This window comes from Formica exsecta, unplaced genomic scaffold, assembly GCF_003651465.1.
Source record: "Formica exsecta isolate Colony F162 unplaced genomic scaffold, ASM365146v1 scaffold395, whole genome shotgun sequence".
NCBI lineage: Eukaryota > Metazoa > Arthropoda > Insecta > Hymenoptera > Formicidae > Formica > Formica exsecta.
The window spans coordinates 547,857-574,407 of NW_021851188.1; the positions used below are offsets into that span (position 1 = coordinate 547,857).

At 38.3% G+C, this 26,551-nt stretch overlaps 1 protein-coding gene across 7 annotated transcripts; it reads right to left on the minus strand.

Annotated features, from left to right (window-relative positions):
* Positions 1 to 26,401, minus strand: LOC115239797 (glucose transporter type 1). Of its 7 annotated transcripts, XM_029814531.1 has the most exons (15): positions 26,170 to 26,401; positions 23,476 to 23,824; positions 21,238 to 22,036; positions 13,778 to 13,970; positions 13,120 to 13,230; positions 12,628 to 12,723; positions 12,337 to 12,497; positions 11,762 to 12,121; positions 11,299 to 11,530; positions 10,985 to 11,197; positions 9,066 to 9,290; positions 8,693 to 8,832; positions 7,176 to 7,205; positions 924 to 1,021; positions 58 to 191 (listed from the first exon to the last, which is right to left on the minus strand). In XM_029814531.1, the coding sequence occupies exons 3-15, from the start codon at positions 22,026 to 22,028 to the stop codon at positions 187 to 189; spliced, it is 2,655 nt and encodes an 884-aa protein (XP_029670391.1). In that variant the 5' UTR covers positions 22,029 to 22,036; positions 23,476 to 23,824; positions 26,170 to 26,401; the 3' UTR covers positions 58 to 186. The 7 variants fall into 7 exon arrangements, with proteins under 7 accessions (XP_029670397.1, XP_029670391.1, XP_029670395.1 ...); XM_029814535.1 differs by lacking the exon at positions 7,176 to 7,205 and having other exon boundaries at positions 9,066 to 9,269; XM_029814533.1 differs by lacking the exon at positions 7,176 to 7,205.
* Between the last annotated feature and the right edge of the window lie 150 nt (positions 26,402 to 26,551).

The window sequence follows — 26,551 nt, forward strand, 5'->3', positions numbered from 1 at the left end:
CACGTTGCGACATTATGATCCGTCTTTTTTTTTTTTCTTAATTTACTTGTTATCGCGAAAAGATAAATAAAGTTTTGATAATGTTTTCTCTCTCGCTATAATCACTCGTGTATGTCTTGTCGAAGCAGCACAATGTATACTTTGATTGTCGTATAACCAGCACTTTGACGCCTCTGCACTTTCGAATTATACTGAAAGCAGAAAAGTAACGTTCGCAAATAAATTCAAAACAGATGTTCCACAATGAAACTACAAATCAGGAAAACTTACGAACATACATATGGCATGCAGAATGATGAGTATGCGCGTAAAGCAACACATGGCAAACAATTCTTGTACACTCGATGATCTGCTATGTTCGATTATTTATTAATGATTTAAAAATATTCAATCCTATTGTTTTAATATATGTAGAAAAATTTAATGCAAAAGTTTAATGCGTGATAGATAAGATGATCAGGTGTTTAAAAAAATTATTAACAGTTTTTTTAAACATAATATGCAAGAGTTATGATATATATAAAATAAATAAGCAATGATAAAAATGCAAAAATCTGATATAATAAAAAGGAGCTAATCCGAAAAGTCTAATTTCGATTTATATTTAATAGAGTCAGCCAGTGTGCGTATGTCAATTTTCATTCAATTCATTCATTCGTTTAAATTGCCAAAACATTGCCAACGACCTATTAACAGATAAGGATATAAAGTTTACGAAGGATTGAGTTCGTTTGTTGAACCGAGAACACCTGATCATCCGTAATCATCATACAAAGTGCATCGAAAGAGAATAAAATTCTGTTTCGATAAATTTACAGCCGTGTTTAAAGAATTGTTTGTCTTGCAGACGAAGATGACAGGGTTTTACACATTATCGTGTTAACGATGTTGGTCAGGGTTTTTTTTTTTTTTTAAAGCCTTACATGAATCAGGATGTGGCTTCTCCTCTGCCACCATCAGGGCTGCGCTCTCTGCTGGCGGTATGTGTCCCTCTAATGCATTCACACAGTTTAGCATGCTCCTGTAAAACATCACGCGACTTGTCCAAGTTTCCATTTCTTTAAATCACATTTCTATTGATTCTTTTTTTTTCTTTTCTCTTTTTTGTTTCGCTTTTCTCATCACATGAATTTTCTTCCGGAGCATCGACTCGACATGCACTGTGTTGCATCTTATGAAATACATTGCTAGAGTTCACAATTTTATTTTATCATTCGCCATCAATATTTTCCTAATTTAATCGCTTTTACTCGAATCGGAAATCTATTGGAGCCAGCTATACCGTTATTACAATTTTACCATGACGGATGTTACCATAGACTACGATATGATCAGCTGAACTTATTAAACTGGATGATATATGACATTTTAAACAATGAATGATGAGTAAATGTAGGAGAAACACAGCTACAGATGCAAAGAAAACTCAAGATGCGAAATTTATAGAGGGGAAAATGTAGGTTCGTCTTTATGCTGATTGCGCGATTTACGATTTTGACGAGATGATAAATGAATGAGAATTGATATCTTTTAACCCACTGATATCCTAAACGATTGTTCAGCTGGTTATCCGAATCTAAATATTATTCGACGTTTTAGAGAGAGTTACAACAAATGTTGTACGTAGAATAAATTACATTTTACTCTTTTCATTACCATCTATTGTGACCGTACGTATCGATCATTCTCGGATTCAGAGATCCGTGGATCCACGATTGGACGGATTCACGGATCTTGAGATCACGAGCAACGCCAAGAATCCGTGCGCGAATTTCACGGATGCTCGTGTGTTTTTACACTTGACAATATATATAAATACGTATATGTATATAATGATTCATTTCACAGTTTCTAATCTTGTAATACTAGTACAGCGTTTCACTGGCCTGTGTAGTAAAATTTATGTATATGTATACTTATACTAAGAGAGAGAGGTAAAAAGTGAGAGAAAGAATCAAACATTATATTCGGCAACCTGTGGCAAATTATACATCTAAAAAAAATTCATCGAGAGATAATCTCCTACCAAAAAGATGAAGGGAAATATTTACAAATAAATAAAGTCACAATTTTGACAAACAGCAAATTATGATACACACATATATTAACATCTTAGTGCAGAGGATAATACGATTTCTCGTGGAGTCGTCCCGTGAATCACGACTTGGCTTCGCCGACTCGAACGAGAAATCAGAGTACATCCTGACGGTGAACACATTTTGCGGCGCACAACACGAATGGAAGAGAAAGAAACTCAATCCGGATAATTAAATAAACAGACAGATTTATTTCACAATATGATGAACGTGATGGTCTGGTTCGGTGATGCCGAAATATTCGTAAGTTCGTATGTAAAATGCTAGCGAGAGCTGGTCTCGAGATCGGATCGTAGCTTATAATGTGAAATTACACAGTGCGTATCGATTAACACAGTTTCTCACGCTATATAATGAACGCTACAGCTCTCTTCCGTCATTCAATATATATATGTATATAACAATATGTAGATCAATAATAGTTTCTGGCTAACCACGCCAGAGCGTCCACGATATCTTTCTCCGATATCTTTCTCCGAATAAATCGATTGCAGATTATAGATACGTTCTCATTGTTTAGATCTATAGTTTATCGGTAGCGTGGGTATGGTTGACAATCTTGGCGTCAGATAGAACGGTCTCCGTGCTAGAGTTAGTGGCGAGCTCCTCTTCCCTGCAAGACAATAACGTTACATGTCCAAACGAACCTCGAATCGTTTTTGGCTTTCGTTTCGGAGAAATCCTATTTTTATCTTTACGCGGATATTTGCACATGTATCATAAGCTCGTTTGCTGGAACGTGTACGTATAATTATAATGCATTCTGAACGGATAAAAAAAAAAAAAGATGTTCGACTTTCCTCTTTAGCGTATTCGATGACTCGTATCTCGAACTACGTCAGCCGAGTATCATAATATAATCTATACTAATTGACGTCTATACAATGTAAAACGATAACGTTTCTGGTAAAACGATAATTGATAATCAGAAACTTTTAGTGTTGCAACGACATATAAGATAAATGATAAATAATGTGTGATCTATATCTAACAATAAGATAATTCCTAATCAATAGCATAGCATTATAGATAAGCTACTGTCTGAAATTTAGATTGATTTTAAATATTCCAATTAAAAAAAAAAATTAATAACAAAATTTTATAATTATTTTTTGCCGATTAGATAATTTTCGAAGCACTGCTATGTTACTGCTTCGAAACTTTTTCCTTGTTGCTGGAAAATACAAACCGGTTGTGTCGATATTAAATTGCAATAACTGTGCTATAGCTACATTACCTTTCCTCGCCTATGTTGTAGATATAGAATTGTGAAGTAGAAGAAAACACCGAGTTGCTAATATAAAACCGGTTAAACCAGATTGTTGATATAACTCGACATCAATATTAGCTTTAAATTGTTACAAGCTGTAGAATGCATTATTGTTAGTTTGTTATTGATTGAGCAAATAAATTTGCAAGCAAATTAGTAAATTCATAAAACACTTGGTATTTACATCTTGGATTTTCTCCATCACCGTATCTTTGCGAGAATGCTTTTGAGAAAGAGTTTCCTACGATAAATACAAACGAACTAAAATGCGAGAAAGCTCAGATGCAGTATCTTTGGCCCTTATTAATTACCATCCAATTATGAACGCGTTGATATTACCCTGGCGCTTCTTAATTAACTTGTCTCGAGAAACAAATGACTTGAAGAAACTTTTGTTAAATCGTAAGCAATGTAACCAGTTACCGATTCATTCCTGACGAGTAAAATTCTTCGAATGTTTCGGCAAAACCTGGGTCGAAAATAATCGTGAGAGACGAGGGAACGAAGGAGAGGAAGAATACGCCTCGTATACGGATCGCATTTATAAAACGAATAAAGCTCTCGTCGTAGAAATTAAGGAAACACTGAATTATCGCACGCGATTTTTACACGACGTTGAGCGACGATGCAAAACGACGGCCGCATCTGATTATCTGATCGCAAACATTCGTCGTGGCAGTAGTACGTCAAGTATCCCTTAACGCAATTCAGAAAACGCTTTTGGTACGCCAAACAGTAACGTAAGCACTAACATGCAAGTCGCACAATACAGCGCCATAAACTCGTGCCAACTATCGACATAAAAACTTGTTTCAAGACTCTGCCTGTCGCCGAAACACTTACTGGGCATTGTATGTATACTAAAAGGAGCATGCTGTAAAATACGAGGCTCCAGGAGAGGAAGTCAAGTGATCGGGGCTGTTATGTACGTGATTTTAGCCAACGGTGTGTGTGTATGTGTGTGTTCGCGGAAGCGAAAAAGATTATCTCGGTGTTTTCGAATTCGAGCGTAAAGTTTACAGAGGCGCGAGAGCACGATTGTCACGTAATTGTAAACACGAGGATTTATTTCATTCAATATATATATATGTATATAACAATATGTAGATCAATAATAGTTTCTGGCTAACCACGCCAGAGCGTCCACGATATCTTTCTCCGATATCTTTCTCCGAATAAATCGATTGCAGATTATAGATACGTTCTCATTGTTTAGATCTATAGTTTATCGGTAGCGTGGGTATGGTTGACAATCTTGGCGTCAGATAGAACGGTCTCCGTGCTAGAGTTAGTGGCGAGCTCCTCTTCCCTGCAAGACAATAACGTTACATGTCCAAACGAACCTCGAATCGTTTTTGGCTTTCGTTTCGGAGAAATCCTATTTTTATCTTTACGCGGATATTTGCACATGTATCATAAGCTCGTTTGCTGGAACGTGTACGTATAATTATAATGCATTCTGAACGGATAAAAAAAAAAAAAGATGTTCGACTTTCCTCTTTAGCGTATTCGATGACTCGTATCTCGAACTACGTCAGCCGAGTATCATAATATAATCTATACTAATTGACGTCTATACAATGTAAAACGATAACGTTTCTGGTAAAACGATAATTGATAATCAGAAACTTTTAGTGTTGCAACGACATATAAGATAAATGATAAATAATGTGTGATCTATATCTAACAATAAGATAATTCCTAATCAATAGCATAGCATTATAGATAAGCTACTGTCTGAAATTTAGATTGATTTTAAATATTCCAATTAAAAAAAAAAATTAATAACAAAATTTTATAATTATTTTTTGCCGATTAGATAATTTTCGAAGCACTGCTATGTTACTGCTTCGAAACTTTTTCCTTGTTGCTGGAAAATACAAACCGGTTGTGTCGATATTAAATTGCAATAACTGTGCTATAGCTACATTACCTTTCCTCGCCTATGTTGTAGATATAGAATTGTGAAGTAGAAGAAAACACCGAGTTGCTAATATAAAACCGGTTAAACCAGATTGTTGATATAACTCGACATCAATATTAGCTTTAAATTGTTACAAGCTGTAGAATGCATTATTGTTAGTTTGTTATTGATTGAGCAAATAAATTTGCAAGCAAATTAGTAAATTCATAAAACACTTGGTATTTACATCTTGGATTTTCTCCATCACCGTATCTTTGCGAGAATGCTTTTGAGAAAGAGTTTCCTACGATAAATACAAACGAACTAAAATGCGAGAAAGCTCAGATGCAGTATCTTTGGCCCTTATTAATTACCATCCAATTATGAACGCGTTGATATTACCCTGGCGCTTCTTAATTAACTTGTCTCGAGAAACAAATGACTTGAAGAAACTTTTGTTAAATCGTAAGCAATGTAACCAGTTACCGATTCATTCCTGACGAGTAAAATTCTTCGAATGTTTCGGCAAAACCTGGGTCGAAAATAATCGTGAGAGACGAGGGAACGAAGGAGAGGAAGAATACGCCTCGTATACGGATCGCATTTATAAAACGAATAAAGCTCTCGTCGTAGAAATTAAGGAAACACTGAATTATCGCACGCGATTTTTACACGACGTTGAGCGACGATGCAAAACGACGGCCGCATCTGATTATCTGATCGCAAACATTCGTCGTGGTAGTAGTACGTCAAGTATCCCTTAACGCAATTCAGAAAACGCTTTTGGTACGCCAAACAGTAACGTAAGCACTAACATGCAAGTCGCACAATACAGCGCCATAAACTCGTGCCAACTATCGACATAAAAACTTGTTTCAAGACTCTGCCTGTCGCCGAAACACTTACTGGGCATTGTATGTATACTAAAAGGAGCATGCTGTAAAATACGAGGCTCCAGGAGAGGAAGTCAAGTGATCGGGGCTGTTATGTACGTGATTTTAGCCAACGGTGTGTGTGTATGTGTGTGTTCGCGGAAGCGAAAAAGATTATCTCGGTGTTTTCGAATTCGAGCGTAAAGTTTACAGAGGCGCGAGAGCACGATTGTCACGTAATTGTAAACACGAGGATTTATTCGAGGTAAGAAGAGCGCGGCAAACGGCAGTGATGGACCGCGGAATTATACGGCACCGTCCGACTTATCGCAATCGCGACGGATATATATATATATATATATATATATACCGGTTACATAATAGCCCTGACGAACTTTTAGAAACTGTGAAATGTATCTCCACAAAAGAGAAAAACGAACAATTTATATGGTAACAACTTATGTCCATGCAGCTATGTATGTATAACTGTCTCTCTCTCTCTCTCTCTCCCTCTTAATCAGCCTGACTGATTACGCAATGAGATGGAGACTCGCATGAGCTGGATAGTAAGTAAAGATGTTTCGACATGCCAGGCCTTTAGACCAAAGTTATGATAATCGCTGGGATCGAATGGAGATTATTTTTTAAAGCATTTTATCAATCTCTCTCAATCACGTCTTAAAAAATATTAATAAGGAGAATAAGAATAATAAAGTTTATATAAGACGGAGATAGAGATGGAAAAATATTTACTTCAATTTCCATTTTGTATCTCTTACGGAAATATTCTCTAAGAATTATGGGAGAGTTTTAAATTAACCTTTTGCAGGAGAAAAGTATTTTAATTATTCGCTGCATAGTTATGGAAATTTTCTCTTTTCAATGCATAAAAAATAATCCCTTTTTTGAATATGTAATTAGTGGTGTCTTTGATCATTTATCTTCATGCAGTTAAATAGTATAATCAATATGTTCGTATAATATACTGTAACAAAGCCACCACAGTAACGGGTAACGTGTGTAGCAGGACTCACCCATAAAGTCTGCTGTCCCGCAAGCTGCTCCTGCTCCGAATAACACAGAAAGCACAATTACGATATATCGAACACAATCGTCGTCATCGTAATAACGAAACACGGAAATTAACGAAAATCGATTACCCAGAGAACTATGAAATAATCAATTTATTGAAACGATACATGTACAGTACGTTAAACAAACAAAATATATCCACATTTGGCCTTGAAAATATAACGATAAGACTATAAAATCTTCAACTCGAACTCGCGACTCGAATAAATAACGTGTCTCTTACAAATTACATTATACGAAAGAAATCGCAATTTTGTTAATAAGTCAAATAATGGTGTTTACATGATCGATCGCTCTTTTACGTAACATAGAGCGGATAAATTCTTACATGATCCTCTCTCAGAAATCTAACAGAGTATCATCTAGACTTATAGACCGATCTGGGAGGATCAAGAGCGATTTGTACTTCGTTCGCAATATTCCATAAATGAGATGCTAAAATTACGTTCTTCGTATTTTACATTCCCAGAAACTAATAACCTACGGGATACTGACTGTTTTCTTTTTTTTTTTTAACGCTTTTCTCGTGTAATAATTTTGTTACATGATTCGCAATGTCGTGCACGTTGCCTCTTCTACTTGCTATCGATTAGCGCGTTGCGTCTTATTTGCAAATTGTATGCAAAAACGTATTCTCTTTGCAACAGCTTAACGAAACAAGTTTGAGATATATGCAACGAAGGGAAATGAAGCGCGTGACAAAATTTTTAAGTGGAATTTACAACTCTACTTTAGCTCGTACTTACAAGTACTATATACAAATCCGTATAAGTAGAAATCAATTTCCTCCTCTTAAAAAAACGAAACTTTATCACAGTTCGACTTCTGTTATTGCTTCGAACGAGAACAGCAATGCATGCAAAAATGCGTAGCGTATTAATGTACTATCCCAACGATATATAATACAGTATATATTTATATATAGAAAAAAAAAAGATACACACCACGATTGTCTCGACAAATTATAAAACTCCTTCTCATTTTTGAAGAGTCCAGAAAATCTCTATTATAAATATGACGAACATCTTCGTTATCGACGGACGGATGAATGTTCGGACGGATATGATAACAGTACATTATACGTCAAAAGTACGATATATATTTTAAGATTAATTTATCTAAGCCCTCTAACTTCTCCTTCTCCTTGTGCAATTAACGGTTAAGAACTTGTGCGGTTATTAGTTCGAAAATGTGAATTTCGTTTCTCTTATTGTTAGTTAACTTCAAAACGTATCGAGTCAAAAATGAACGGGATACACATTGAAGGGACTATCGATTTAAGGATTTAAGCTATACATATGTATAGTATATACATGTATATGTACGTAGTAAAGTACCAAAGAATTCCCTTTGAAAGAAACTAAAGAGAGAGGCGGATGCAGAGTATTCAATTATGTATATAACATTTTGCTATTGTGGTACGTACGGGATGATAGTAAGTTGCTTATGTGCTGCATACCTGTCATTACCATGCCTGAATAAAGCTAGAATCTCTTCGAATGTTTTATTCTTGGTCTCAGGAACCTTCTTGTACGTGAAGATCCAGAAGATGGCTAGAAATGCACTGAACGGTAGGAACGTGTAGTTTTCAAGGCTAGTCTGTAACACACAAATACCGGCGTAGCAAGCTTGTAGAAAATTGAACTTATCATATTTAATTATTATATTACTGTGTTATTAAATAACACGCTAACGTACAATAATTATATATGATATTAAAGTTTTTTCGCCTGTTACATTCTACGATTTCCAATTTATTCGCTTCTCACGAAAAGAGGAAATTTATTGAAAAAAAAAAAATTGACGATTGTCCGTCATCGTCGTCGTCTTACCTTCATGCTTGGAAAACCGATGCCGACCAAGAAATTAGCCATCCAATTGACGAGGACCGCGATAGACATAGCGGCGGGTCTGGGACCTTGGGAGAACAGTTCCGCCGTGATCATCCATGGGATGGATCCGGGTCCTACGGCGAAGAACACGACGAAACACAGAGTAGACACTACCGAGATGTAGGACATCCAGTCGATCATTTCCTGCACATAGCCAAAAAACTCCTATCAGGCAGTAGAATCGTGTTCTTCTTTCCTGAGCAGCTGGAGGAGCCTCAGGAAAAAAATAAAATAAAATAAATCGTACAGCAGGCCCAAGAAATCAATTGAAAACTCCGAAACACATGTCGAACGTATGCGTAATAATTTGTAATGTACTGCATGCAGTGCGTAGCTCAACCCTGTGTAATGAAGGCGATAGAAGTATCTCCTCGTATATAATGACAGTGCCTTGTTATGTACAATACAATCTCTCGTTAAGCGGTGAAGTTGCTCTTCATGATGAGTGCCAGGATTTGCTTTGACCTCGATTATAATATATTATATAATGCTATCGTTGTTGTACATACAAAACATCCACGTGTGCAAGCAGTCTCGGAGATACAAGTCTGGTGTGTACATCTTTTCTCGAACAATTTGTATGAGTGAAATTAATCATCCTCAACAGAATGTCGTTAAAAACATATGAGGTGCGAATTGTACATGATGGCTCTTGTAGTTAATCGAAGAATAAATTATTCTTTATCAAATTCTGTAAAGTGTGAAAGCGTCGGTGCCAGACATTCAGTAGCTGAAGAATCATCTTACGAATTTTATTCGTAAAAAATAATAGATATATAGATAAACGTATTATAAGAGAGATTATTTTTTAAAAATATGTTAATTGCGGATGTAATTGTTGATGCGACATACAGAGTGACAGGTTTGAGCCAAATAGAACATAGGCTTAATAAACGGGAAATGTCTCCTCCAGACAGTCACGAAAGAGGTCGTCAATGGTGAAGGGGAGGGAAGGGAATTGGGTTATCAAGAAGCAAAATCGCTAGTAAGCCAAAATAACAAAACGACGTGCAAGCGTATGATACATATGACACATTGCTTTACTCCCGTATTTTATCTCGCGCTTTTATAATATCGATTACTTTCATCTTTAGCTAACAGTTACGGGTATTTATAAAAACGATTCTTAAATATATATTCGTCGTGTTTGAAAATTTGTATCGAGCAAGACAATGTTAACATGTATTGAAATATAAAATATCTACAATGCAAATGAAAGAAATGGCATGCGGGTATAGGATGTGACTTATTAATTACATGAATGGTGGGGAGAAATTAACATGAATTGACATAGTGATGCAAAAATTCGTATAAATATAATAGTGATTCTCACTGTCGGTGCAGTGCTGCACTCCAGCTGTGAACAAAGTGTTAAGTACACCTTTCGCCAAGGTGCATAAAGTGTCAAAGCGCAAATACGTAGCTATGTACAATTCATTTGTCGTTTGTGATGCGATTTTCCTTAGTAAAGCGCAAAGTTCTTAACAGTATTGAAACATATTAGTTTGTTGTAATCAATAGAATCTTTATCGTTATACGTCTTCTAAATAACGTCGAATAAATGGTTATATCAATATATAGAATTATGTAGAGAGAATAGCGTACTTTAATTATTTTTTTTTACAGTTATTAGTTTGAATTAAATTAACGATAAACATCATAGCGATAAACATCAGTAGAAAATTTCCTCAATATTTTTTACGATACTAAATCTTTTTCGTAATTGTTCTTAAAATAATATTACGACTGTCGAAAGCAAGTAACAGGAAAATTTCAAATCTAAATTATTATCAGCTGTAGCTTATCATTAAAATAACAATGAACACGTTTCATAATAACGCATTAAAATTTTAACTCACCTTTATGAGAAACGAAATTGTGATGAATATTGAAAAGATAAACATGCCACCGAGACCATACAAGTGCAATGTACGCCTTCCTGTCCTATCCATGAGCGGGATGGACACTAGCGTCATACCAACCATAATGGCACCAATGCCAATGGTTGCAAACTTGGCACTCTCGTCCGTTAAACCAGAACTAGTGAACAGATTCGTGGAATAATAAAATACCTGGAAAAGCGTAATAATTTTATATCAGATTCCATAAAACTATAACATTGGTGATGGAAAAGAAATTATAGACGAGTTATACCATGAAAATCGTTACTTACGGCATTAATACCCGAAAGCTGCTGCGAAAGTTGCATAACCACACCAATAACGAGAGGTGCTCTTAAAGTTGGGCTGCATATAAGCTCGGTCATCGAGATTGTAGACTCAGCTTGTTGAGCTCGTTCCTCCGCTCTCATCTCTTCAATATCTTCTTCTACTTGGTTACTGGCTCTCAACCTTCTCAAAGCTTTCCGAGCCTCTTCCTCCCACTGTTTAGTAATGAGCAAATATCTGAAAGCATTTTTTCTCATTAATTGTAATATCGCTTGTATATATCAATTGCAAGCAAAAAATTATCTGAAATGTAACGAGTTAAAAATCGATATATTTTTATTCTCATAACTTCTTCGATTAATTTTTCGAATTCGACGAATTCTTCGATTAAACTCCTGGAAAAGCCTATTCAAGTCGAAAATAGAAGATCTGTTTTGAAATTACGTGTGTATGAATTTTATATCTCACCTTGGAGATTCCGGGCAAACTGGAAGCAGCAATAGCTGTAGAATGGCAGGACAGATAGCTAGTCCTAAGAGAACGGGCCAACCCTCGTTTGTTCCAAGGATTTGCTCGATGCCCAGCACCTGGGAGACCAGGAGGCCCACCGTAACAGCGAGCTGGTTCACCGTGCCTAGGCCGCCTCTCAGGTTCAATGGCGCTATTTCCGATATGTACATGGGAACCAACGAGGTGTTCAAGCCACAATTGACACCGATGATGAACCGTCCGAAGAACAACATTTCGTACGACTCAGCGAGCTTTGTGAAACCCATCAGGCACGCCCCCACGATGCCCAGCACGTTGTTTAGCAGTAAGCCTCCCTTTCTATGATTCAGAAAACAGAAGGCCGAAGTTAATTTCTGTATCCTTCTATTTATATAATGTGATTATGCAACAATTATTATCCAGATTTTCCAATAAGTAGAAATTTCGAGCGAAAAGATAGGTAATAAAAAAAGCGTACAGGAATATATAAATTACAATTTGTAAAGCATTAATTATATATAAAATCGAGAGGCTGATATAATATTGACGCCAACCTGCCAAATCTGTTGGCGATCGTTCCTCCACTGAAACCACCCACCATACCACCGATCGCGAATATGCTCACGGCCACAGAGTATAATGTCTTGACAGAATCATCCGAAATATCCTCTCCGTATCTATCCTTGTATACATCTTTCATAAAATTCTCTATGTTCTGCAAAAAGTTTGAGCGCGATTAATTAACAGAAACAAATATTCGCTTATGAAAATTATTTGTGACATTTATTGTACATATATGTATAGACAGAGCCGCATTTTTTTATGTTAAAAAAAAAAAAACGTACCACTTCAGGCGCGTTAATCACTCCAGTGTTGTATCCAAACTGCAACATTCCCAATACGGCTGCCAGTATCGCATACGATAGGAAAAGTGTCAGTCCCTGAAAGTAATCGGATTTATTGTTCATGTGTTTACGTACGTGAGAAATACACATTTCTTTCAACATACATACTTTTAACAAACGCAAAATGTAATAAAAGGAAAGGAAATTAATAAAGTGCATCAAATATAAATGGAGCAATGGAGTACTGCAAAATCAAATAAAAATACAAGAACATAGGATTTAATTCCGCAAGTTTTATTAACAGTTTCCCGTACACACATTATCGATAAAAATCATACACATCGCTAAACAAATTAAAGCATAAGTAATATAACGTGAGAGGCAACCATTCGCAACGCGATAACTCAAACTTTGCGTTAAAGCATTTCTCTAAAACATAAAACAAAAGTTGTGTAAAAAAGAATAACATTATTTTTTAAAGCCGGAAATCACCTGCTCCAGGAGTCTAAGTTTCCGCCGATGGGAGTGCTCTTCCAGTCGATCCACGTACTCCCGTAATTCCTCTATCTCTTCCTTAACTTGCTGTACCGTATCTAGTTCGTGCTGCGTGTCAGGAAAAAAAAAATACCTGAGACACTCTTCCATACATACCAAATACTATTTTTACACGATTAAAAGAAGAGTACGTCAACTGACTCAGGAATTTTATATTCTTAGATGTGATATTTTCTATGTCAATTTGTATATATAACTTTATTTTCTTTTTCGATTACACGCATATGATTTTTTCCTCGTTATCCGTAATTGATGGAATATATTGTGATATTTTACAGTCTTATACTTTTATACAAAAGAGACGAGGCGTCTTTAATTCTTTTACTTAAAAAAAAATTATAGAATAGTTCTACAGCCAAATTTTTCTCGCTATATATTAATCTTTAGATATTAATTTGAAAAAATTAGCGCAATTATATTAAAAAAAATTTTATTAAATTTATTATTAAATTATTTTTTTGGGATAATATTTTCGTGCTTATATATTTCTTTTTGCTTCGATATCATTATTTGTAAATTAAAGATCAGTCTAAATCAGAAATAATTGAATCGGCAATGTTCAAATCCAAAAGAATAGACGCATCGAATAGAGTACCTTAATCGCGACCATGTCCCGCTTCACCTCGCTGACCTCGCTCTGACAAGACTCTACGCTCTTCGTGAGCTCCTGCAGCTGCGTGCGGATCTCGCAGAGAGCGACGGTAGTCTCCAGCTGGCGGTCACCCCGCTGCAGCTCGTCCAGCTTGGCACTCAAGTTCATACTCATAACGCTGACCTGTTTCTGCAGACTGTTCCCACACACATAATCCCCGCGTGAATCTCGCTGATTCGTACGGGCGAGCAGATCGACAACATTGTCGAGCACACTGACACTAGACGTACAAGGCTAAAGCTATTTGCCTATAGATCCCTAAGATAAAATCCAACTATCTCCGTGTTTAACTGCCGAGCATCTTCGCCTGCGAGATGGTTTAGCGTGTCGCGCGTTTCATCTCGCTTTCTCGCGTGCGTAATTTATATCGCGTACATGAGGTATACGAAGATCCGCAACGATAGTTACGTAACATTATGAAGAATAAAGAGAAGAATAAAAGTAAAAGACGATTTGATATAGGTGCAAAAGTGCGGAGCACGTTTGTCCCTCGAGAACTCGAAAACGTGGCGAGTCAGCGTTAGCTCGGCAGCTCATGGGAATGTTGGATAGATGTAACACGAATAGCACGTGAACAGATATATATATTATATATATAAATATATTCTTTGCAGCTGTGCACATATTAGATGGAAGTTTGTGAATTCGCGTATGTGTAGATATAAAGTGCTTCAATATTTATTGAAGAGAGAGAAAGAGAGAAAGAGAATGTCGAAATGATACTCTTTGTCCGTGAATTCTAGAATCTCGCAAACCTATAGCTATACCGCCTTCGGATCTCTTCTCTCGGCACATACAATTATTTCTATAGCCACGATGCAGGAATGTGCAAGTGAGTGAAAATGACTGATATCTCGCACGCGCTCAATGTACATAATACGTATACATGTGTGATCATGGAGGATCATGAGACTTTCGAACGAACACGGTGAATTGGCAAACTCATCGATCGATGTGCACAGCCAAGCAGAAAGAGTGACTTAAGATGAGATATAATAGAATAGAGCGAGAGAAAAAGATTTCTTTTTTTTTTTTTCTAAAATATGTAATGAATAGCAGCAGGTGAATAGCAGAAATGAATGAGCACATGATTCGAAGAGACGCGAGGAGAGATGAGATAGAATTATAAATCTATACATATATATATGTACAATCGGCTCTCTCTCTATATATAGTATATATTTATGTAGTAAATAATGTCAAGTTGCAGAAAACAATAGCAGACAAAAATATAAACGCCACTAAAAGCACGTCTAAGGTGTGTGTGGTGAGTGTGAGGGGTAACAGACACTACAGTGGAAATATATATATATATATATATATGAATATATATATAAATATATTCTTTGCAGCTGTGCACATATTAGATGGAAGTTTGTGAATTCGCGTATGTGTAGATATAAAGTGCTTCAATATTTATTGAAGAGAGAGAAAGAGAGAAAGAGAATGTCGAAATGATACTCTTTGTCCGTGAATTCTAGAATCTCGCAAACCTATAGCTATACCGCCTTCGGATCTCTTCTCTCGGCACATACAATTATTTCTATAGCCACGATGCAGGAATGTGCAAGTGAGTGAAAATGACTGATATCTCGCACGCGCTCAATGTACATAATACGTATACATGTGTGATCATGGAGGATCATGAGACTTTCGAACGAACACGGTGAATTGGCAAACTCATCGATCGATGTGCACAGCCAAGCAGAAAGAGTGACTTAAGATGAGATATAATAGAATAGAGCGAGAGAAAAAGATTTCTTTTTTTTTTTTTCTAAAATATGTAATGAATAGCAGCAGGTGAATAGCAGAAATGAATGAGCACATGATTCGAAGAGACGCGAGGAGAGATGAGATAGAATGTAAAAGATGTAGGAGGAGAAGATATAGGGGTGACGAACAGATATAGACATAGAGAGACGAAAATATGTACACTTATCAAACAAAAGATTGCACCGCTATTCGAACGATGAAAAATGATAACGACAAGATACTGGGAAATCGAGAATCTAAGCATCCAACAGTTTATCGAGAAATGCATTCAGAAATATGTACATTTAAAAATCTCAGCATTCAAAGAGAGAGATGAAAGATCGTTTTTATATATGATACATTTTACTTGATTGTATTTAACTTTTTTTACTTATCATATTTAAGAAAAATAATCAAGAGTGGTACAAAACTAGTTTTGATATGTGTACATACGTAGATAGATAGAGACAAGGAAGAGAAAGATGGGAGAGAAAAAAAGAAAAAAAAAAAGAGAGAGAGCAGTGATGATGTTGTCATGTACCTGGGAGGTAGGGAGACCATGGCTGTGTTCCGAAACTACAGTAGCCTCTATGCCTCCCCACTCACTCCTCTTGATTCAGTATTTCGTCTTATTCTCACAGAGATCTATTTGTTCTTTGCTTTGTTCACACGAGACATATGTACGTACGTTGGATTATCCACCAAATCCAATCAATTGACTCTGAACTGCTTGTTGTCAAGTGGTCCACAACCAAAGGTGGAGAGGTAACGTGTACACGGCGAGAGGGGGTATATAAGGCCCGACGACGCCCGCCCCTGCCTCCTCTCTTATTTCACTCACTCTGTAAAACTTTACCTAGTTTGGAAACACAGTCGTGGTTCAGTCAAAAAATCATGTCATAATGATATATTCGCTCGCATTTAGTAATCGTGACGTCCAATTCACTTCTATTGAGAGAGAGAGAGAAAAAAAAAAAGAAAGAGACGGAACCGTCACGTGTGAAAGAGACGTTTTCACACATCACCATGCGACGCACCGCCAGCTTACTCACCCCTGCCTAGCCGCCCGCGTCCACAAGCGAGCTTGCACAATTTGAATGGCCCATCACTTTATGCGGAACGAACAGTCGGCAAAATAATTTACAAAAAATCAGCATGATCTCATGAGAGTGATAAAGAGTATTCAGACACGCACACAAATAAGTCACAGCGATGGCACATCGAGCAACAAGTATGTAGTAGTGCTGTCATTTTACGAGGATCTACGCGCAGATCCTCGAGCGAAATCGTGCTCGTGATTAAAACTATTTGTGTCGCACAAAAGTGAGTAACATTTTGAGATTCTTATACAGTGAAGTCACAATCCATCTATTATGTTCGACGAAAATATCCCACAAGAATATATATGAATATATATATAAATATATTCTTTGCAGCTGTGCACATATTAGATGGAAGTTTGTGAATTCGCGTATGTGTAGATATAAAGTGCTTCAATATTTATTGAAGAGAGAGAAAGAGAGAAAGAGAATGTCGAAATGATACTCTTTGTCCGTGAATTCTAGAATCTCGCAAACCTATAGCTATACCGCCTTCGGATCTCTTCTCTCGGCACATACAATTATTTCTATAGCCACGATGCAGGAATGTGCAAGTGAGTGAAAATGACTGATATCTCGCACGCGCTCAATGTACATAATACGTATACATGTGTGATCATGGAGGATCATGAGACTTTCGAACGAACACGGTGAATTGGCAAACTCATCGATCGATGTGCACAGCCAAGCAGAAAGAGTGACTTAAGATGAGATATAATAGAATAGAGCGAGAGAAAAAGATTTCTTTTTTTTTTTTCTAAAATATGTAATGAATAGCAGCAGGTGAATAGCAGAAATGAATGAGCACATGATTCGAAGAGACGCGAGGAGAGATGAGATAGAATGTAAAAGATGTAGGAGGAGAAGATATAGGGGTGACGAACAGATATAGACATAGAGAGACGAAAATATGTACACTTATCAAACAAAAGATTGCACCGCTATTCGAACGATGAAAAATGATAACGACAAGATACTGGGAAATCGAGAATCTAAGCATCCAACAGTTTATCGAGAAATGCATTCAGAAATATGTACATTTAAAAATCTCAGCATTCAAAGAGAGAGATGAAAGATCGTTTTTATATATGATACATTTTACTTGATTGTATTTAACTTTTTTTACTTATCATATTTAAGAAAAATAATCAAGAGTGGTACAAAACTAGTTTTGATATGTGTACATACGTAGATAGATAGAGACAAGGAAGAGAAAGATGGGAGAGAAAAAAAGAAAAAAAAAAAGAGAGAGAGCAGTGATGATGTTGTCATGTACCTGGGAGGTAGGGAGACCATGGCTGTGTTCCGAAACTACAGTAGCCTCTATGCCTCCCCACTCACTCCTCTTGATTCAGTATTTCGTCTTATTCTCACAGAGATCTATTTGTTCTTTGCTTTGTTCACACGAGACATATGTACGTACGTTGGATTATCCACCAAATCCAATCAATTGACTCTGAACTGCTTGTTGTCAAGTGGTCCACAACCAAAGGTGGAGAGGTAACGTGTACACGGCGAGAGGGGGTATATAAGGCCCGACGACGCCCGCCCCTGCCTCCTCTCTTATTTCACTCACTCTGTAAAACTTTACCTAGTTTGGAAACACAGTCGTGGTTCAGTCAAAAAATCATGTCATAATGATATATTCGCTCGCATTTAGTAATCGTGACGTCCAATTCACTTCTATTGAGAGAGAGAGAGAGAAAAAAAAAAAAGAAAGAGACGGAACCGTCACGTGTGAAAGAGACGTTTTCACACATCACCATGCGACGCACCGCCAGCTTACTCACCCCTGCCTAGCCGCCCGCGTCCACAAGCGAGCTTGCACAATTTGAATGGCCCATCACTTTATGCGGAACGAACAGTCGGCAAAATAATTTACAAAAAATCAGCATGATCTCATGAGAGTGATAAAGAGTATTCAGACACGCACACAAATAAGTCACAGCGATGGCACATCGAGCAACAAGTATGTAGTAGTGCTGTCATTTTACGAGGATCTACGCGCAGATCCTCGAGCGAAATCGTGCTCGTGATTAAAACTATTTGTGTCGCACAAAAGTGAGTAACATTTTGAGATTCTTATACAGTGAAGTCACAATCCATCTATTATGTTCGACGAAAATATCCCACAAGAATACGTTTTTCATTCTCGTTTGGGATATATTTCGACTATGTACGCAATTCCCTTGCATAATCGCGATTCTTTTATCAATGGCGGTGCAACTGACAATAGAATCTCATCGCGAATCGCTTTGTTAGGAATCAATTGCCTGTATCCCCGTGTACACAAACCGGATATCATTACCGGTAGGCTGGCCGGTTTTTATTCCTCATTTCAAGCTCTAGTGGTGCTATTGCGAGCTTATTTGTGCACCTGACTTCGAAAGGGAGATATGATTTTGAATGAAATGAGCAATCAGTGGTAAGCCTGCGAGCGCCGCAGCCAAAAAATTCCATAACAACGGCATCGGTAGTGTCTGATTATCGACTGTTATGAGACCGAGAGTGTGTAGTATGTACAAGAATAGAGCTTAAGAGCGAGTGTGATTTATGTATAAATGATGAATGGCATGGCACAAAGCCTTGCATTGCATTCTCGGATACATAGAGAGTCTATATAAAATAATAAGCGGGGAAGACGCGTCCGTTTTCCTTTTTCCTTCTTTTTTTTCTTTCTTTCTTTTCTCTTTTGCCGTCACGTGATTATCGTAAAGTAAAAGGCACCGCCACACTTAGGCCGGAATTACCTGGATGCATTTGCAACACAGTTAGGTTCTCGGGAGAACGATGTTTATGGAAAATGGTACGGTCGTAAAGTCGTTTTCATTGGTGGGGCGAAGCTTTATTTGATCGATAAGTAAGCGTTATCGATTCGGCGAGGAGAGAGCACTTTAACACGGCGGATAAAAGAGAACGACAAGTATCTCCTTGATTGGTATGCAAGTTTCGAGAGCTCATACACGTTGTTTTACCGGAAGTACTAAGCTAAGTCACTCGCGAGAGATTTAAAATGCCAAGTCTCTCGTGACTGTTAATATTAGCCGGAGCGTCCATCCAATGTGAATATCCGTAGACAAGCATGTTGGAATAATCAAATTTCGCGATAATGAAAACGTGGATGTCGGAATAGAAGAGACTTTGTAATGTCGGAAGAACGATAATTACTTCTAAATAATTTTTTTTTTTTTTTTTATGGATTTGTCCGCGATTTTTTTTCTCGATTATTGTAACATATATACAGCTCTTTATATAATTTTAATTAACAATAAATGCAATATTCTTCGAGAAAGAATTTAAATCAAACTCAAAATTTGTATCAGAAATGGAGCAAGCCGAGAATAAATCATTCGGGAATTGAATGTCGGAAAATAACTGCGACTCTATCATGCCACATGAGATTATTTAGACATAAGTATAGAAACTAAAAGAAAACTTTCTACGCTTCACTCGTCATGAAAAGAGTAAAGTATGATTTCTCTATACAAGATCCTAAAAAGAAATCACTACTAATGTGAGAGTCAATACAGAATTCTAAGGCTAAACTATGTTAGAATAATATTTCAAATTGAAATTCATGATCACTCGTTTTCGCAACGTTCGCCGAGTTAATCTTCTACGGCTTTTGGAAAAGAAAAAAAAAAATTATTGTGAGAGATTATTGTAAGATTATATGTAAAACACCGTAAAAATATCATTTCGTGTATTATTTCAGAATTACATCTTGTCGTAGAAGCTTAACGTATCATCCGACACGAACAATGCGAATAATAAGTGAATAGTATAAGCTTCTGGTCGCTCGAATTTCATCTGAATAGCCTTAATAAGCGGGACGTTTTCTTGCAAAAATCGCGAATAGTTTGCAACGTTATGAGCGTCGACAAGAGTTTGCGGAATTGACGATAGCGCGAATTCTTCGTAAACTTTTATCGACGCTATCCAACGTCCAACAATCCAGATAATTCTTAAAGACATTCGGTGGCGACGCCAATCATCCTTGGGTAACGTAATTTGTGTTTCGGGTTGTTATAAAAGCCTTGTTGGTTTTTCGATAACGATTATGTCAAGTCCAAGGATGCTAAAGATCTAAGAAGCCCAGCAGCCGAGGACTAACCGCCATATGAGCCCGGAATTGCGATATAAATCAGCAGTAATAAGCCAGACATTTTTTGCATAATTATCTTTTTGCATAGCATAAAAACCTTAAATCTTTCTCTTTGCAATCCTAAAAAAGCAGTGTAATAAAATAAGTATATATTGTGCATTATCCTTTCGTACATTCTCTCGTTTTTCAAAAACGAGGGGAACACGACGATGATAATAATCGTTCGGTCCAACGGCTCGTATCGCTACGATAATCCTACCGAAGATATCAACAAAACTTGGACAACAACTCTTCCTCTTGGCGTAGAGCACGGCGTGTGGTACGGAAGTTGTCTCGATAATCGCGATAATTTGCGCGATTGGAGTAGTGTACACCGACTTGAGGGGAGGAGGGGAAACCAAGAGAGTGTGAGAGACCGGTCGTTCGCGTGGATCGTACGAACGTACCTTACGAGCAACTCCCGTAGAGTGGCTTCATCGTCCTCCTGTACCTCTTCCTGCGTCTCATTACTGAACCCGCCGCGACTAGAGTGATGATGGCGGTGCTGCCTGCCGGTCGTCCTGGCGCCGGATGCCGGTGGGTACTGGCCGTGCAACCCGTGATGATGATGATGGTGATGCGTCGCCGAGGCGTTGGTGCTGGCCGAGTGCAAGTAACGGGCGACGGTGCTCTGGCTCGTTGGTCGCCCCCTGGTCAGCTTGAGGCCGGTAGCCGCAGGTGGCGGCAATACGGCGCCTGTACCGGGCTCCACGTGGATCCTGCGCGCGGCATACCGCTCCTCCTCCACCCTGCCGACGACGACGATGTCCTGCTGGCGCGCCCGATCCGATGGCCGACGCCGATCGGCCGATCCGCTGCGCGATCTCGCGCCGCCGCTCGTCCCCGATCCCGATCGGCCGTTCCTGCCGACTGTCCTGCTACGGGGGACGGTACCGCCGCCGGCGACGATGTCCTCCCGGTCCCCCGACTGATCGCCCCACCAGTCGCCGCTACCTCCAACCTGGACCCCGAAATCGAGACTTCCCCTGCTGCCGCCGACGTTCTCGTCCTCCTCCTCCTCCTCTTCCTCCTCCCCCTGCACCGCGTGCCCAACGGCGGCACCAGCCGGCTGGTCCGTATCCTGAGACCCCGAGAGGCCCGGGATCTCCTCGTAGAGACACTCCGAATCCTGATCCGTCGGCACTGTCGCGCTCTGCCACAACTGGTTTATTGGCTTGAAGCCGCGTGAATCGGCCATCGTTCAAGCTGCGCCCAAAGACAGACGGAAGCCGTACATACAGTGGTCCTCTCCGATCATGCTCTCCTCTTTTTACCGTTTGCGTATCCATTGCGATAACTAACGACATTTCGATAAAGTGCCAGTGACGATCCTTTCGTGACGCTTGTCTCCGCGATTATTTGTGGAATAGATTTTTCTATAGTTACCAGACGAAACTAACGGAATGCGCGATACAACGAAAAATAATATCGTGTATCGCGACGGCAAGATTGTCCAAGTGAATCATATCGTACAGCGCGATATATAAATAAAACATCCGAGCGATATCTCGCTTATTGACGGAACGCCTATCGCGATCGGCGCGCGCGCGTTCCGTTGCAAATTAAGCCTCGCAAAAATTCATCACGCTCGTTAATAAATGAACAAAACGAATTTTAGAAAATTCGCGTCCTATCGTAAGAGCCGTCTGGCAGACAACGGGACAGAAATAATTTACGGAAAGTTTGCCCGCGTGATGCGCATGCATACAAAATGCTTCAACTTTGCAACGGGCAGCTTTCGCTCGCGTCGCAGCTAATAATATGAGACGTCGGCTTGGAGTAAGGATAACTGAAATAATAGCGTTTGCCCTCCAAAGTTCGCGATCCCGGCGGAGCAGAAGTTACTCCGTTCGTAGAGGATATAGACGGTTGCAAACAAACTATAGACTCGTCACATTCGAACGGCCGCTAACCTCGGCTTGCATCGAGAACGAGAGAACGGGATTCTGCGAATGACATCGCCTACAGGCGAATTACGAAACACAAAAGTTTCCGGGATGGTATTGAATCACCGTTTCGAGAATCGCGGCAATCAATTTCAATATTTTCTTTTTTTTTTTTTTAAAGAGTGTTCGATTGCACGCTACGCAACATCGAGCGATAGTCTCGCTGGACTGATACATAAATATTTCAGGGGAAAAATCAAATACTTTTGCGAATAATATCGTTTAGTCGTTGCGAGTAAAAAAGTTTCCGATTCTATGTAGTAAGGTTTGGATTTTAAAGCTACTTTGCGAATAATGATTAGAAAAGAGGAGCGATTATTGTATAACGTATGCAGAGTTGCCACGGTGATGGAAGTCTGTTGATGTAATTTGTAAGGTTCACTTTACAGGGCTTTCAGGCAGACGGGACGTTTCATATTTAAAGAGGATAAATTACGAACTTGGTCTCCACTCGTGTGCTTCGAACTCCTGCCCTAATAAATTCAACGTCAGCATTTTTTAAACGATGATGCGAAAAATAATATAGCACTACTCTTAATATATATAAAATCTTTGAGAATTCTCCCCATTTTCAAAACTTTACATTTTAGAACAGAGGTTTCTTTTACTCGCAACGACCGATACCATCGAATGTAACACGGGACCTTTATTATCTCGAAACACGAGCCATCTATCATAAATGAAGAAATACAGACTCACCTTAAAGAATTCGCAAGCCATTGTGCCCGGCGATGATATATCACGCCACGACGTTCGTCTCGCACCTGCTCGCACCCGCTCGACGAAGAAGGAACTCCGTTGTGGACCCTTCGATCTATCAGCTATCGAAAGATTGCTTCGCGACGCAAAAGAGGGCAGCGAAACAAGACGGGGAAAGGGCCGGGAAGGCGTAAACGCACGATATACACGGATGCGAAAATGGAGAACACGGTGGAATTTCCACCGCGTTTGTACGGAGCACTAACGTATCGCGTTTTCAGTGGGGCCCCTTCTCTCCGATCGATCGGACTTGTATCGGACTCAGTACAAGACGGCGAGTGATAAGAATCTGTAACAGACAGAGAAATCGATTAATGTCGCCGAGATATCCGAAATAAAGTATCTGATGATTACGATAATCGACAGTAGTTCAAAATGATAGCAATCTCAGATTCTGTTATAAGTATAGCGCTTATCTTTTTATATCGTATATTTTTTTTTTGTCTCTATTCCATTCGTGAAAAAAAAGCACTCAACGTACACGTGTGGTCTAATTTTATCTATGGACTTTAAAACTGATAAAAAGAAAGAAGACGCCTCTTTTCTATCCGTTCTTTGTGCAATTTTATAGATATCGTCGCTTCTACGAAGTTACGATATCGGAATAAGATACCAATTGTCTAAGATCGAGCTAGAAACGATTTCTATAAATGTCAGCTCAATTTTACCGGAATTTTATTCGTAAAAACAATAAAACCTTAAAAATTATCTTAAAATTAATTAAATTCAATTAACAATTATGAAAATGTCATCTTCACATTTACAACTGATTTCCTAGAAATTTTATTCTGATTAAAGAAGGAATGTGTTTTCTGTAATACTTTTTTCTTTTTTCCTGTCGGAAACTACGTAAAATTATTTCTCTTCCTAGAAAATTATTGTTTGTTGAGGACATGCAAATTCGAGAGATATTCAATAATCTGGTCATAATTTCGTGCCGGCAGACGAGGAGCGGTGAATGTCAGGAAAGAAAGAAAAAACAAGGACTTGGAAACTTTTGTGTTTTGTAAATCTAAAAAGTGATAGAAATTATATTGTGACAGGAAGATTACATCCGCAACGCGCTCCCGGCCGTTGCAAAACTTTCTATCCGCATTTTCCATGAAACGTGACTGAAACTTTGTCACCGCATGCACGGGAGACGAGAGAGCAGAGATAACAATTATATTGTAAATTACACGTGTCATTAAATAGCTATATTTGTTTGTTGAGGACATGCGAATTCGAGAGATATTCAATAATCTGGTCACAATTTCGTGCCGGCAGACGAGGAGCGGTGAATATCAGAAAAGGAAAAAAAAAAACGAGGACTTGGAAACTTTTGTGTTTTGTAAATCCATTACCATTCTGCGTATTTCGCTCGTGACTTTCCTGATAATGGCTTAACTATCTACATATCTACAGATAAATTTTGACAATAGTTTGTCCGTAAACGTCAAAGTTTCTAAGAGTTTCCGCAGAATAATTTCGTTTGCAAATGTTTGTCAATATTTCGAAATTGCATATCGCGAGTCTTACATTCCAAAGAATTGTCATCTGGCCCGCATCGGAGCTCGTTACAGCATGAACTGCCGGTTTCGATTTTTAAATTTCATCTCGTGCGAAAAACAATAACAGAAAGTATTGATTAGTAGACTGAGCATGTAAAATATGATACGGCCTTATCATCGTTCTCCTCGGTGTATCAAATCCGCGTTCGACGACATGTCAGTCAGCTTAGCTATAAATATATATATATATTTATCATAATGAATATTATACTATATTAAATTCCGCTTAGCAACATCCGACAATGTGAGTAAATAATAAAAGAGCGCGTTAGAATACAAAGAAAAATCCATTGTAATGATTATACCACGATTAAGACTCATGGTCGAGTCACCGATTAAAATTCATTTTACCATATAAAGTTCCCGGACTGCAATTTCGCAATTTTACGAAGAACAAGAAGATAATAAACGATTCTATTGGTAATGTAAAATAATGCGAAGCATCTCGTGTGTTTATCGCTTACATAATAAAATACTGATTTCCGCCATTAAGGCGCTACATTAGCTGCACGATATAATCGCCTTGATAACGAGGAGTAAAATTCCAAAAATAATCGCTTCTTAGAGGATACACGATATGTTTAATAATATATTTTTATCATATGGCTACCGGAGAAATATGTATGTCAACATGTACGCGAAGTATCAAATTTAATTTTTAAAATAAAGCATCGATTCGTATTACATATTTGAGATTCTTGTCAATTATTATCGGTATTTTGAAAACATGAAAAAGAAATATATATGACGTATCCATAATAGATATTTTTTATCACTAATAATATCAATAGGCTCAGTGTAATAACAATTAAATGGGAAAACTGGCAGATAAAAGCCAAGGCGGAAATAGGTTCGCGCACTAACATCTGCCAATTTTCCCATTTAATTATTTTTTATCAGTATTATCGGTCCAATAATATAAACAATTATATATGGTATCGAGTAATATTTTAACCATAATTAAAATTCTGTTTCAGGATGAATGGAAATTTCAAACAGTGTTAGTCAACACTGGAAAGGTTCACGAACACTGACACACGTGCACACATGAGTTTCTATTGTGATGATCTACAATCACTCTCACCTGTCGCGCACCGAACTCGCCATCTGTTTGCAGATCCTGATTCCTAATCGGAGAATAGGACGCTCGCGGCACCGACGACGAGAAAAATACGAAACGATAAGGTGCACACACGAGATCAGCTGCATCCGAACAGGTTTGTCAAACGCGTTCGCGAACACGTTTACGAGTTGAATGACAAGCCTCGGGTTGCCTTTCTCGGCCCGTCGCGACTCTGTGACTGAACTGAGAGTGATCCATTTGAGTTTCTCTCTGCCTTGATTTCTCCTACCATGCACGCATCGCTCCTCGTTTGACTAGTAATCACGAGATGATCTCTCCTCCTCGCTCCTTCCTGTCATTCGTTGTTTTCCCGTCAAGGTTTACGCGCGCTAAGCCTACCATC